The sequence below is a fragment of the Bombina bombina genome, chromosome 7 (assembly GCF_027579735.1).
Source record: "Bombina bombina isolate aBomBom1 chromosome 7, aBomBom1.pri, whole genome shotgun sequence".
Classification (NCBI taxonomy): domain Eukaryota; kingdom Metazoa; phylum Chordata; class Amphibia; order Anura; family Bombinatoridae; genus Bombina; species Bombina bombina.
The window spans coordinates 215,373,752-215,387,400 of record NC_069505.1 but is presented as its reverse complement, the minus strand read 5'-3'; the positions used below and the strand labels follow the sequence as shown (position 1 = coordinate 215,387,400).

Sequence of the window (13,649 nt, the reverse complement as noted above, 5' to 3'; positions counted from 1 at the left end):
ATTATTCATGATTGCAGCCATGTCCTGCAAAGTAATCGCTATGGGCGTCCCTGATGTACTTGGCGCCATATTAGCGTGCGTCCCTTGAGCGGGAGGCGAAGGGTCCGACACGTGGGGAGAGTTAGTTGGCATAACTTCCCCCTCGACAGACCCCTCTGGTGACAATTCTTTTATAGATAAAGACTGATCTTTACTGTTTAAGGTGAAATCAATACATTTAGTACACATTCTCCTATGGGGCTCCACCATGGCTTTTAAACATAATGAACAAGTATCCTCTGTTTCAGACATGTTTGTACAGACTAGCAATGAGACTAGCAAGCTTGGAAAACACTTTAAAGCAAGTTAACAAGCAATATAAAAAAACGTTACTGTGCCTTTAAGAGAAACAAATTTTGACAAAATTTGAAATAACAGTGAAAAAAGGCAGTTACACTAACAAAACTTTTACAGTGTATGTAACAAGTCAGCAGAGCATTGCACCCACTTGCAAATGGATGATTAACCCCCTTAATAACAAAAACAGAATAATAAATGACAAAAACGTTTTTTAAACACAGTCACAACTGCCACAGTCTACTGTGGCTTTTTACCTTCCTCAAACACGACTTTGAAGCCTTTTGAGCCCTTCAGAGATGTCCTGGATCATGCAGGAAGAAGCTGAATGTCTCTGTCAGTATTTTTAGCTGCACAGAAAAGCACTAAAATAGGCCCTTCCCACTCATATTGCAACAGTGGAAAGCCTCAGGAACTGTTTCTAGGCAAAAATCAAACCAGCCATGTGGAAAAAAACTAGGCCCCAATAAGTTTTGTCACCAAACATATATAAAAACGATTAAACATGCCAGCAAACGTTTTATATTACACTTTTATAAGAGTATGTATCTCTATTAATAAGCCTGATACCAGTCGCTATCACTCCATTTAAGGCTTTACTTACATTAATCCGGTATCAGCAGCATTTTCTAGCAAATTCCATCCCTAGAAAAATATTAACTGCACATACCTTATTGCAGGAAAACCTGCACGCCATTCCCTCTCTGAAGTTACCTCACTCCTCAGAATATGTGAGAACAGCAATGGATCTTAGTTACTTCTGCTAAGATCATAGAAATCACAGGCAGATTCTTCTTCTAATGCTGCCTGAGATGAAACAGTACACTCCGGTACCATTTAAAAATAACAAACTTTTGATTGAAGTTAAAAAACTAACTATAATACACCACTCTCCTCTTACTACGTCCATCTTTGTTGAGAGTTGCAAGAGAATGACTGGGTATGGCAGTGAGGGGAGGAGCTATATAGCAGCTCTGCTGTGGGTGATCCTCTTGCAACTTCCTGTTGGGAAGGAGAATATCCCACAAGTAATGGATGATCCGTGGACTGGATACACTTAACAAGAGAAATATATATTATTTATTATTATTTTTTTGTAAAAAAAATATTTATATATAGTTATATAACTATATGTGGAAAAAACACAGAAATTTACTGCACTCTTAATCTAGACTGGGTACACATTCTACAAACTCACATCTCTGGGTCACTAAGGGAAACTTACAAAACAAAGCTTTTAACACAACACATATAAAGTCTGGCACTCTCTTGCAAGCACACAGCTAGATTAAAAGCAAAGTGGAAGAGTTAGTTACAATATTTGGCCACATGGTCTCTTCCTCCCTGGGTCCCTAACCTAAAGCCACACATTGCATCCCTTCAACCAAACACATTGAAATAGAAACTAGGGTGGCATAGGATCTGTGTAATTTCCCTAAACACATACAGAACATGAAAATGCACTGGACTGGATACACATGCTATAACCCTACAAAACTCGCAGCCCTGGTGCTCATCAGCACTCACAGACAGCTACAAAGCTTTCAGGGACTCAGGCAGTTACCCCAGACAAACATGGGTGTAATGCCCATAGGGAAAATGACAAAGAGCTCAAAAGTGATTTTATATATATATATATATATATATATATATATATATATATATATATATATATATATATATATATACAGTATATGTATATATATATATATATATATATATATATATACACACACACATTTTGAACCCTTCCCATTCAAACACCTTGGCATATTCTATATACATTTTTAACCCTTTTAAAAAAAAAAAATCAATATTAAACTTATATTTTCTATTAAATATGTGTATATATAAGTGTAATGCTTTATTTTAATATGTTTTACGTGTGTTTTGTTAAACTTTTGTTCTAACCCTAACACTTTACTTCAGGTCTCAAGTCGCACTAAATCTTGTAGCGCTATTTTGGGTTGCACTCGAGCGCAACACATAACTTTCAACTTGTAATATAAGCGATGTTAAGTACAGTTGCAATATCCATTGATAGAAAAAAGCGAGCTAAAGCTATGTTTTACCATGGACTTGCAATATAAATTTGCGTGCTTATCTTCACGCAGTCCAGCGATACTGATATTGCACCCTGCGCTATGATTAGCGCTCCACTTGTAATCTGAAGCATTGTTGGACAACACAATGTAGCTATAACTGATCGGTAGTTTACAGACAAGCAAAAAGAATACGTTTAGCACACACTTCCCCTTCAATTATATTTTAGAGATTAAAATGTGGGTTGATGGGGAACCTTGGCCCTCCTGATGTTTCAGAACTGTAGTTCTGAAACATCTGGAGGGCCAAGGTTCCCCATTCCTGCTTTAAAGGGTCTAAGATAGGACATAGAATTGATTACAATTTATTTACAAGTTTTCAGTTAACTTCTATTATCAAATTTGCTTAATTTTCTTGGAATCCTTCGTTGAAGGAGCAGCAATGCACTACTGGGAGCTAGCTGAACACGAGGTAAGACAATGACAAAAGGTATGTAGGTGTAACCACGAATCAGCAGATAGCTCCCAGAAATACTTCTCCTGAGCCTATTTAGATATGCTTTTCAATAATGATTATCAAGAGAACAAAGCAAGTTAGATAACAGAAGTAAAAATTGCAAGCTCTATCTGAATCATGAAAGTTTAAGATTGACACTACCGTCCCTTTAAGTTTTTGATTTATTTCTACTGCTGAGGACAATTAGGGACATATATAAAACAGGTCATAAAAACAGTGTGGAAAATAAGATGAAATAAATGATCTAACAGGATTTGTACAATGTCTATCCCTAATTGTGCTTTATATACTAAAGAACTTTATAGAAACTAAAACTTTAAATTTAGTTAGATAGAAATGTGTTAGAACATATCATTTGAAGTCTATCAACCCCTTTAATGCTATGTGTTCGAGCCCTGTAAAGGACTTAAACACATAGTGCAAGTACCGCTCATCATGCGCAAAGCACTGCTGGTCCCGAGTGGAATCTGCCACTAAGTTGTGCTGATTGGATCAGTGACAGTTTCTACTCAGGACCACAGGGATCCATGGTTCCCAAGCTGTACTTCTACTATGTGTTTAAGCATTTGCTGGGGGTTAATACATAGCAGTAAAGGGTCACTAGTCTTTATTTTAAGGCTAATCTTTGCTTTAAATACATCATTATGTCTTGCATGTCTTAAAGGGACAGTCTAGTCAAAATTAAACTTTCATGATTCAGATAGGGAATGCAATTTTAAACAATGTTCCAATTCACTTTTATCATCAAATTTGCTTTGTTCTCTTAGTATTCTTTGTTGAAAGCTAAACCTAGGTAGGCTCATGTGCTAATTTCTAAAACCTTGAAGGCCGCCGATTATTTCAATGCATTTGGCAGTTTTTCACGGCTAGAGGGCATAAGTTCATGTGTGCCATGCAGATAACATTGTGACCACACCCTTGGATTTACAAGTAGGAGGGCACTGATTGACTAAATGCAAGTCTGTTAAAAGAACTGAAATAAGGGGGCAGTCTGCAGAGGCTTAGATACAAGGTAATTACAGAGGTAAAACGTGTATTAATATAACAGTGTTGGTTATACAAAACTGGGGAATGGGTAATAAAGGGATTATCTATCTTTTTAAAACAATAACAATTCTGGAGTAGACTGTCCCTTTAACCGTTTGATATCCTTTTACAAAATAAAGCCTGACTTGTACTTGTGTTATTATTAGCAATAAAGATAGGACAAACCATAAACCAAATGTAATCTAGTTGCAATGTTAAAAACATAATATATATAAAATGCATTTTGATGTGTTAAGCCTCTTTATAGAATTTCTGGAATATTGCACTGAATATGTCTTGAGAAGATATAGATTTGTTTTATCTAGAGATTTACTTATTTACCTTTTTTGTGAAGATACGCAACAGCAGAGCCGAGACTGCGAATGATGTGCCTTGTTTCTGTTTCTGAGAAACGCTTTTTCCTGTGCAGAACTCCCTTTAGTTCACCTTGCTCACATAACTCCATCACAAGATAAACTCTCTGAAGATAAAAAACAAAGAAATGATACCTTAAATATCAATACATATTAATTCTAACAAGGACGTCAAATTCAACTTGTATCTAATTTCCCAGCCTACATTGTAAGACAATATGAACCAAATTAAAGGGACACTAAAGGAATATGAAAGTCAAAAATAAACTTGCAAGAATCATATAAAGCATGTCAATTTAAGACACTTTTAAATTCACTTCTATTTTCAAATGTGCTTTGTTCTCTTGATATCCTTTGTTGAAGAAGAGTACACACATATCATACACTAATAGGAGCTAGTTGCTAATTGGTGCCTGCACTTATTTGTCTCTTGCGATTGGCTAACCAGATGCGTTCAGCTAGCTGCCAATATTCCTTCAGCAAAGGATAACAAGAGAATGAAGCAAATTTGATAGAAGAAAATTGGAAAGTTGACTAAATTGTATGATCTATCCGAATCCCAAAATAAAATATTGGGGTTCCCTGTCCCTTTAAATGTAGGGTTTACCCTAGACAAATGTGAAGCACTTTCCTTGGGCTTACCAAAACAAACTATTAAACTGATAGAAACAAACTTCGACTTTAAGTGGGCGAAAGATGGACATAAAGTATTTGGGGATCAGATTAACGATACAATCTACCCAACTATATAAAGCTAACTACATACCTATGTTTAAATCAATAAGATATGACATGCAGAAGTGGAAGAAGTATAACTTCTCCTGGTATGGGAGACTCTCATCGATTAAGATGAATATACTCCCGACACTCCTATATTTATTTTGCGCCCTACCTGTAAAAATAGATAAATATGACTTGAAAGCCCACAAGGCAGACCTACATAGATATCTTAGAGGGTCTAGACACGCGAGGATACCTCAGGATACACTTACTAGACCATAGGCAGCTAGGAGGGGTAGGACTTCCTAACTTGATGGACAATTATTCAGCAGCTAGACTAGCCCAAAGCTCTCTCCTAGGGAGAAAACAAGAGGATGTATTATGGCCTCAGTTGGGGGCTATGACTGCCCGGGGGATGTAATATGGGGTAGAGACACTTAGTAAAGATTTGGGGGCTATCAAAACCCGATTACTAAGACAGCTGCCAAGCAGCTGGAAACAACTAACAGAGATGGCTTATTTTTGCCTGTCAATTCTATAATAAAACCTCTAAAATATATAATGTCAGGTGAATCAAAATGGTTGATAGATAAATGGGCACGTAAAGACTTGTACTGAATAGCAGACTTTCTAGACAATAGGAAGATTATGACTTACAACCAATTACAAGAGAAACTCGGGCCCATACGTCTGCCATGGTTTTTATATTTACAGATAGCCTCAGCTGTTACTTCATATTTTAGGAATGGGATTGAGGTTAAGGCCAAAACCATCTTTGAAAAGCTGTGCAGTGCAGCACATAGACAAAAAAGAGCAGTGTCACACTTATATTTATATATACAGGAAACACACACAATATCAAAGTCTCCTGCCATCCTCCAATGGGAAGCAGACTTAGGTAAAACACTTGACCTGACGACTTGGATACAAATTTTCCTAAACTCCGCTAAGGGCCTGCTGGGAGCGGATTTGAGGGAGAATAACATTAAGACAAAATTCCGTTGGTACTTAACCCCTTTAAAAACAGCACACATGATCAAGAAAGGTACCAGACAATGTTATAGAGGCTGTACACAGTTGGGTACATATTTTCATATGTGGTGGGAATGTCCTGGGGTGCAGAAGGTGTGGTTCGACCTTTCTAGAATGTTAACCACCATATTAGAGGAACAAGTAATATTGACGCCTATGCAGGCTTTGCTGAATGATGGTGATCCAAGATTCAACACACCTATAAACCAATTTATTAGAATTGTATGTACAGTGACCCGTATATTTATAGCAAAATATTGGAAACTGGGTGTACCAGAGAGGATGGAGGTGCTCAGGAGGATTAGGAATATGTTCGGTATGTGTGAGACAGCTGCTTACATACAGGATACGGTGGAATCTTTCAATAAAGTCTGGTTTTACTGGATCCTAAATGAAAGATATTTATAGGACAGGTTGACGTGCAGGATGAAGGGAGACGGTAGCTTACGTACAGATACAGGCAGACGAGATAAGAAAATGAGCTCTGTAGGTATCTAATGTATGAAGATTTATTAAGAAATGTTTATTGATAAACTACTAGAGTGAGACGTGCAGTGAACTGGCATATTGGTTATATTGGTTATATATGTTGATTGTCATATATTTTTATATTTGGAACACTTTAAGAATGGATTTTTGCTCTTATTGGAGCCTTAGTTTGTAATACACAGTGTAGATCTGTTAAAGAAAATTGTTAATATGTAATAAGCGGTAAATTAACAAAGACTGTGAAATGGATGTCATTTACCTGCAACTTATAGATTGTACTTTCCATTAGAACAAACTGTGTATTGTGAAGAATGTTCAAGAGAAAAAATATTTCAATCTAAATGTAGGGTTTATTTTTACATTATCGTGGGTAGTGCTTGCTGATTGGTGGCTACAGTTAGCCACCAATCAGCAAGCACTACCCAGGTGCTGAACCAAAAATTGGCCGGCTCCTAAACTTGCATTCCTGCTTTTCAAATAAAGATAGCAAGAGAATGAAGAAAAAATATAATAGGAGTAAATAAGAAAGTTGCTTAAAATCACATGCTCTATCTGAATCATGAAATAAAAAAAATTGGGTTTAGTATCCCTTTAAGAATAGAATACCTGGCCAACTGTTAAGCAGGGGGCGAATCTATTACGCTTTGGGGTTATTTGGCCAGTGGCACAGGAAATATTATAAAGAAAGAGGGAAGAATGGATTCTACTGAATATGAACAAATCCTGGAAGGTAATTCTCAATCAGTTAATTAGGCACTAGGCTTGAATGTTAGTGCAAATATAGATCTATAACATGCAGGGTATGCAAGAAATCTAACAATAGTTTTGAACTAGACTTATTTTGTAAGGAAGAGTTGGGAAGTATATCAAGAATAGAAAGATTGTTATCTGGCGACAAAAAGCGCTTGGAGGCCGTTATTTCTGCTGAAGGTGGTGTTACAGAGTACTGACTATTGCCCATACCACATTTATTTTTAACAATCAGTTCAATTCAGCAAATAAATCAGAACTGTGGATTAAATTTAGAAGAGAAAAGATGTGTTTAAAGGACCAGTAAATACAGTAATTTGCATAAACCATAAATACATGATAACAAGACAATGTACTAGCAATTAGTCTGAACTTCAAATAAGTAGATTTTTTTCTGACATATTTCGGTTATGTCTAACTGCATCATGTGACAGTCATCAGCCAATCACAAATGCATACACATACCATGTGACAGCCCTCAGCCAATCACAGATGCATACACGTACCATGTGACAGCCATCAGCCAATCACAAATGCATACACGTACCATGTGACAGCCATCAGCCAATCACAAATGCATGTACGTATATTCTGTGATTCCTGCACATGCTCAGTAGGAGCTGGTGATTCAGAAATTGTCAATATAAAAAGACTGTGCACATTTTAAATTGTAAGTTGTTTAAATTGCTGCTCTATCTGAATCATGACAGTTTAGTTTTGACTTGAGTGTCCCTTTGAGTTAATTCATTGTAGATGTTGTGTTAGTTTCTTCTCACTTGGTATTTTTTGATATTTGCTCTGGGGTTCTTTAGCATTTGCATGTTTGTTGCTCTCCAAGCCAAACTTTCAAACAAACACGAAGGCTCCAGTAAATTACATAATAATAATGGTTGTATTGGGGTAATATTTGAAAGCACTACAAGAAGTTTTACAATATAGTACAACCTCATGCTCAGAGCACCATACCCATTCTGTAATCAGATTCCTTCCCCTCTGTAGCTATTGATACCAGAGGTCTGTAACAAATATGTTGGCCAAATGCACAAAGTACAGAGACTTATGTTTCTATAAACAGAGACTGTAAAAGAGTTTAACAATGCCTGGGACATGCAGAAGGTTTTCTTAAACGGACATCTTGACATCTTATTAAAATCTTAATGATCCATTTTACCTGCTGTAGTGTATTAAATTGATTACAGGTAGCTCATTTACCCTTATTATGGCATTTGAAATAGCCAATCTAGCCTGTGGTATCCCCACCTATACTGGAAGTTTCTGGTTTTATGTCTCGACTATTGACAAGCTATGTAAACAGAGCCAGCAGAAGAAATACACTCCCAGTGGGGGGGGGTAGAAGAGATAACTAACAAAATGATAATTTTCCAGTGTTCTCTCTAAGTAGTAAGGTTTACAGACAGATATATGATAAGGAAGCAAGTGTGTGTACACAAAGTGATAACATAATGAGATCTGATTTTACCTGTAAGTTCAACCCATTGTAATAGGCTGTAGTTTCAAAGCACAAAACCAGCTATTTCATATACACAAATAAACCTGAAAAAGTAATTTCTCATACATTTTATACCCAGCAGCTGGTATAACAAGTCATTGGAAATACATTAAAGGGACAGTCTACACCAAAATTTTTATTGTTTTAAAAGACAGATAATCCCTTTATTAACCATTCCCCAGTTTTGCATACCCAGCACAGTTATAATTATATACTTTTAACCTCTGTGATTATCTTGTATCTAAGCCTCTGCAAACTGTCCCTTTATTTCAGTTCTTTTGACAGACTTGCAGTCTAGCCAATCGGTGCCTGCTCCCAGATAACTTCACGTGCACGAGCACAGTGTTATCTATATGAAATACGTGAACTAACACCCTCTAGTGGTGAAAAACTGTTAAAATGCATTCTGAAAAAAAATTGCATATGAACCTCCTAGGTTAAGCTTTCAACTAAGAATACCAAAGGAACAAAGCAAAATTAGTAATAAAAGTAAATTGGAAAATTGTTTAAAATTACATGCTCTATCTGAATCATGAAAGTTTGTTTTGGCCTAGAATCTCCCTTTAAGGGAAAAAAGGAAATTTATGTTTACCTGATAAATTAATTTCTTTTACGATATACCGAGTCCACGGGTTTCATCCTTTACTTGTGGGATATATTCCTCCTGCTAACAGGAAGTGGCAAAGAGCACCACAGCAGAGCTGCTATATAGCTCCTCCCCTAACTCCTCCCCTCAGTCATTCGACCGAAGGTATAGGAAGAGAAAGGGAAAGAACTAACAAGGTGCAGAGGTGACTGAAGTTTATAAAAAATAAATCCTGTCCCAAAATGACAGGGTGGGCCGTGGACTCGGTATATCGTAAAAGAAATTAATTTATCAGGTAAGCATAAATTTCCTTTTCTTTTACAAGATATACCGAGTCCACGGGTTTCATCCTTTACTTGTGGGATACCAATACCAAAGCTTTAGGACACGGATAAAAGGGAGGGGCAAGACAGGAACCTAAATGGAAGGCACCACTGCTTGAAGCACCTTTCTCCCAAAAATAGCCTCAGAAGAAGCAAAAACATAATTTATGTAAGAACTTACCTGATAAATTCATTTCTTTCATATTAGCAAGAGTCCATGAGCTAGTGACGTATGGGATATACATTCCTACCAGGAGGGGCAAAGTTTCCCAAACGTTAAAATGCCTATAAATACACCCCTCACCACACCCACAATTCAGTTTAACGAATAGCCAAGAAGTGGGGTGATAAGAAAGGAGCGAAAGCATAAAAAAAATAAGGAATTGGAATAATTGTGCTTTATACAAAAAAATCATAACCACCACAAAAAAGGGTGGGCCTCATGGACTCTTGCTAATATGAAAGAAATGAATTTATCAGGTAAGTTCTTACATAAATTATGTTTTCTTTCATGTAATTAGCAAGAGTCCATGAGCTAGTGACGTATGAGATAATAAATACCCAAGATGTGGAAGTTCCACGCAAGAGTCACTAGAGAGGGAGGGATAAAATAAAGACAGCCAATTCCGCTGAAAAATTAATCCACTACCCAAATCAAAAAAAGTTTCAATTTTTATAATGAAAAAAACTGAAATTATAAGCAAAAGAATCAAACTGAGACAGCTGCGTGAAGTACCATTCTACCAAAACTGCTTCTAAAGAAGAGAAAACATCAAAATGGTAAAACATAGAAAAAGTATGCAAAGAAGACCAAGTCATTGCTTTGCAAATCTGATCAACAGAAGCTTCATTCTTAAAAAGCCCAGGAAGTAGAAACTTACCTAGTAGAATGAGCCGTAATCCTCCGAGGCGGGAATCCACCCGACTCCAAATAAGCATGATGAATCAAAAGTTTAAGCAAGATGCCAAATAAATGGCAGAAGCTTTTGACCTTCCTAAAACCAGAAAAGATAAAAAATAGACTAGAAGTCTATCTGAAATCTGAATAGCTTCAACATAGAATTTCAAAAACTCTTAGCATATCCAAAGAAAGTAAGAATCTCACCAAAGAAGTCTTAGGAAAACAATAATTCCTCCCTAATGTTTGTTAGAATTTACAACTTTAGGTAAGAATTGAAATGAGGACAGCAAAAACCACCTTATCCTGATGAAAAAAATCAGAAAAAAGAGATTCACATGAAAGAACAGATAATTCAAAAACTGTTCTAGCTGAAGAGATGTCCAAAAAGAACAATACTTTCCATGAAAGTAATTAATGTCCAGAGCAAGCATATGCTCAAATAGAAGAGCCTGAAAAACCTTCAGAACCCAATTAAGACTCCAAGGAGGAGAAATTGGCTTAATGACAGGTTTGATATGAATCAAAACCTGAACAAAATGATGAATATCAGGAAGTAACACTGCCTTATCCTGATGAAAAATCAGAAAAAGATATTCACAAAAAAGAGCAGATAACTCAAAAACTCTTCTAGCAGAACAAATAACCAAAAGTAACAATACTTTTCCAAGAAAGTAATTTAATGTTCAGAAAATACATAGTTTCAAACGGAGGAGCCTGTAAAGCCCTCAGCACCAAATTGAGACTCCAAAGAGGAGAGATTGAATGAATGACAGGCTTGATACGGCCCAAAGCCTGTACAAAACAATGAATATCAGGATGAATAGCAATCTTTCTGTGAAAAAAGAACAGAAAGAGTAGAGATTTGTCTTAACAAAGAACTGAAGACAAAACCTTATCCAAACCAACCTGAAAAAATAATAAAATTCTATGAATTTTAAAAGAATGCCAAGAAAAGTAGGTCTTCCAGACTCAATAATAAATCTTTCTAGAGACAGATTTACGAGCCTGAAAACATAGTATTAATCAATGAGTCAGAAAAACCTCTATGACTAAAAACCAAGCGTTCAATCTCCATCCCTTCAAATTTAATGATTTGAGATCCTGATGGAAAAAAATGGGCCTTGAGAAAGAAGGTCTGGTTTAAACGGAAGTGTCCAAGGTTGGCAACTGGCCATCCGAATGAGATCCGCATACCAAAACCTGAGAGGCCATGCTGGAGGCACCAGCATAACAACAAATACTCCATAAGAATTTTGGAAATCACTTTGGAAGAAGAACTAGAGGCGGAAAAAAATAGGCAAAAAGATAATTCCAAAGAAATGTCAATGCATACACTACTTCCGCCTGAAGATCCCCGGACCTGAATAGGCCCCTGGGAAGTTCTTTATTCAGATGAGATGCCAACAGATCTATTTCTAGAAATGCTCACATCTGAAAAATTGAAAAACATATCTGGGTAAGAGAGACCATTCTCCCGGAAGTAAAGCTTGATTAACAGAGATAATCCGCTTCCCAAATATCTATACCTGGGAAAAAAACCACAGAATTTAGATAGGAGCTGGATTTAGCCCAAGCTAATATCCGAGACACTTCTGTCACAGCCTAAGGACTGATAGTCCTACCCTGATGATTGACATACTCCATAGTTGTGATATTATCTGAAAAACAATAAACGTCTCTTCTTCAAAAAGAAACTAACTGAAAAACTCTGAGAAAGCACGGAGTTCTAAAATATCAAATGGTAATCTCGCCTCCTGAGATTTCCAAACCCCTTGTGCTGACAGAGATCCTCAGACAGCCTCCCAACCAAAAAGACTCATATCTGTAGAGATCATGGTCCAGGTTGAAAGAAACGAAGAGACCTGTAGAACTAAATGATGGTGATCTTAACCACCAAATCAAGAGAGATAAATATTAGGATTCGAAGATTTAAAATGCGAAATCCTAGAATCTCTGCACCATAATTCAGCATAAAAGACTGGAAAGGTTCTTTCTATTGAAAATGAGCAAAGGGAATTGAATCCATTGCTGTGGCCATAAGACCTAAAACGTCTATACATATATAGCAACTGAAGGAAATAATAGAGACTAAAGGCACCGACAGACGGAACACAATAAAATTGTCCCTTGTCTGATAGAGACAAAGACAGTGACACAAACTATCTGGAAACCTAAAAAAGGTGACCCTTGTGTGAGGAATCAAGAGCTTTTGATAAAAAGATCCTCTAACTATGTCCTGGAAGAACAAAGTGAATCATATGAGATTCCGCATCCTCAGAAAATAATCTGAATGAAAACAGAAAAATGAAAATATGCATTTATTGTATCTAATGAAAACAAATAATGCTATCACTGACCAAAAAAAGGCAGAATAGATTGAATAAAACTCCAAAACCCAGTTCCTAAAAATGGAACTGGAAGAAATACCCCAGAAGATTCCAGGTCTGAGCAGCGCTTGAACCCCACGGGTGATCAGCCAAGCTTCAACAGTACCCAAAATATATAGGACCGAAACACACTTAAAGTGTTAGCCTTACTGGAATAAAATCAAAGAAATTTGGACCGAATAGAACCAAATAAATTTCAAAAAAGTCTTAACCTGCCCCTTGCCAGCCAAGCTGGAATACGGCACGTACATCGCAATTTTTAGGGAACTGATTTCGAACTGAAAAATTTCCAATTAAAAACATGTTACTTGGGAAAGAATTCAGGAATTTGTTCCTTAATAAGAACAACCAAACTAGTATAAGCTTAAAGTTTTAGTCTTAGAACTCAATCTTGAAGCCCAGAGTAACAGTTAAGAATTGAATCCAATTATAAAACAAATAATTGATTATCTTAGAACAAAAGAAATATGGATTTTTAGAAATCACAAAATTCTTCTAGCTAAAACAGCTAAAGACATAGATTAAACCTCATTTGCGAAAATATTCAATAAAATGAAGACACAAATGAAATTATTAGCATGATAGTCCAGTTAAAGGACCAGTCAATACAGTGGACTTGCATAATCAATAAATGCAAAACAACAAGACAAATGCAA

General features: G+C 36.4%; 1 protein-coding gene across 1 annotated transcript in view; it reads right to left on the bottom strand.

Moving 5' to 3' along the window:
- STK33 (serine/threonine kinase 33) overlaps positions 1-13,649 on the bottom strand; it is a 252,991-nt gene that overhangs the window by 98,312 nt on the left and 141,030 nt on the right. The window contains exon 5 of the mRNA XM_053720610.1: positions 4,264-4,402. Coding sequence (XP_053576585.1) covers positions 4,264-4,402 — 139 coding nt within the window. The remainder of the gene's footprint in view (positions 1-4,263; positions 4,403-13,649) is intronic.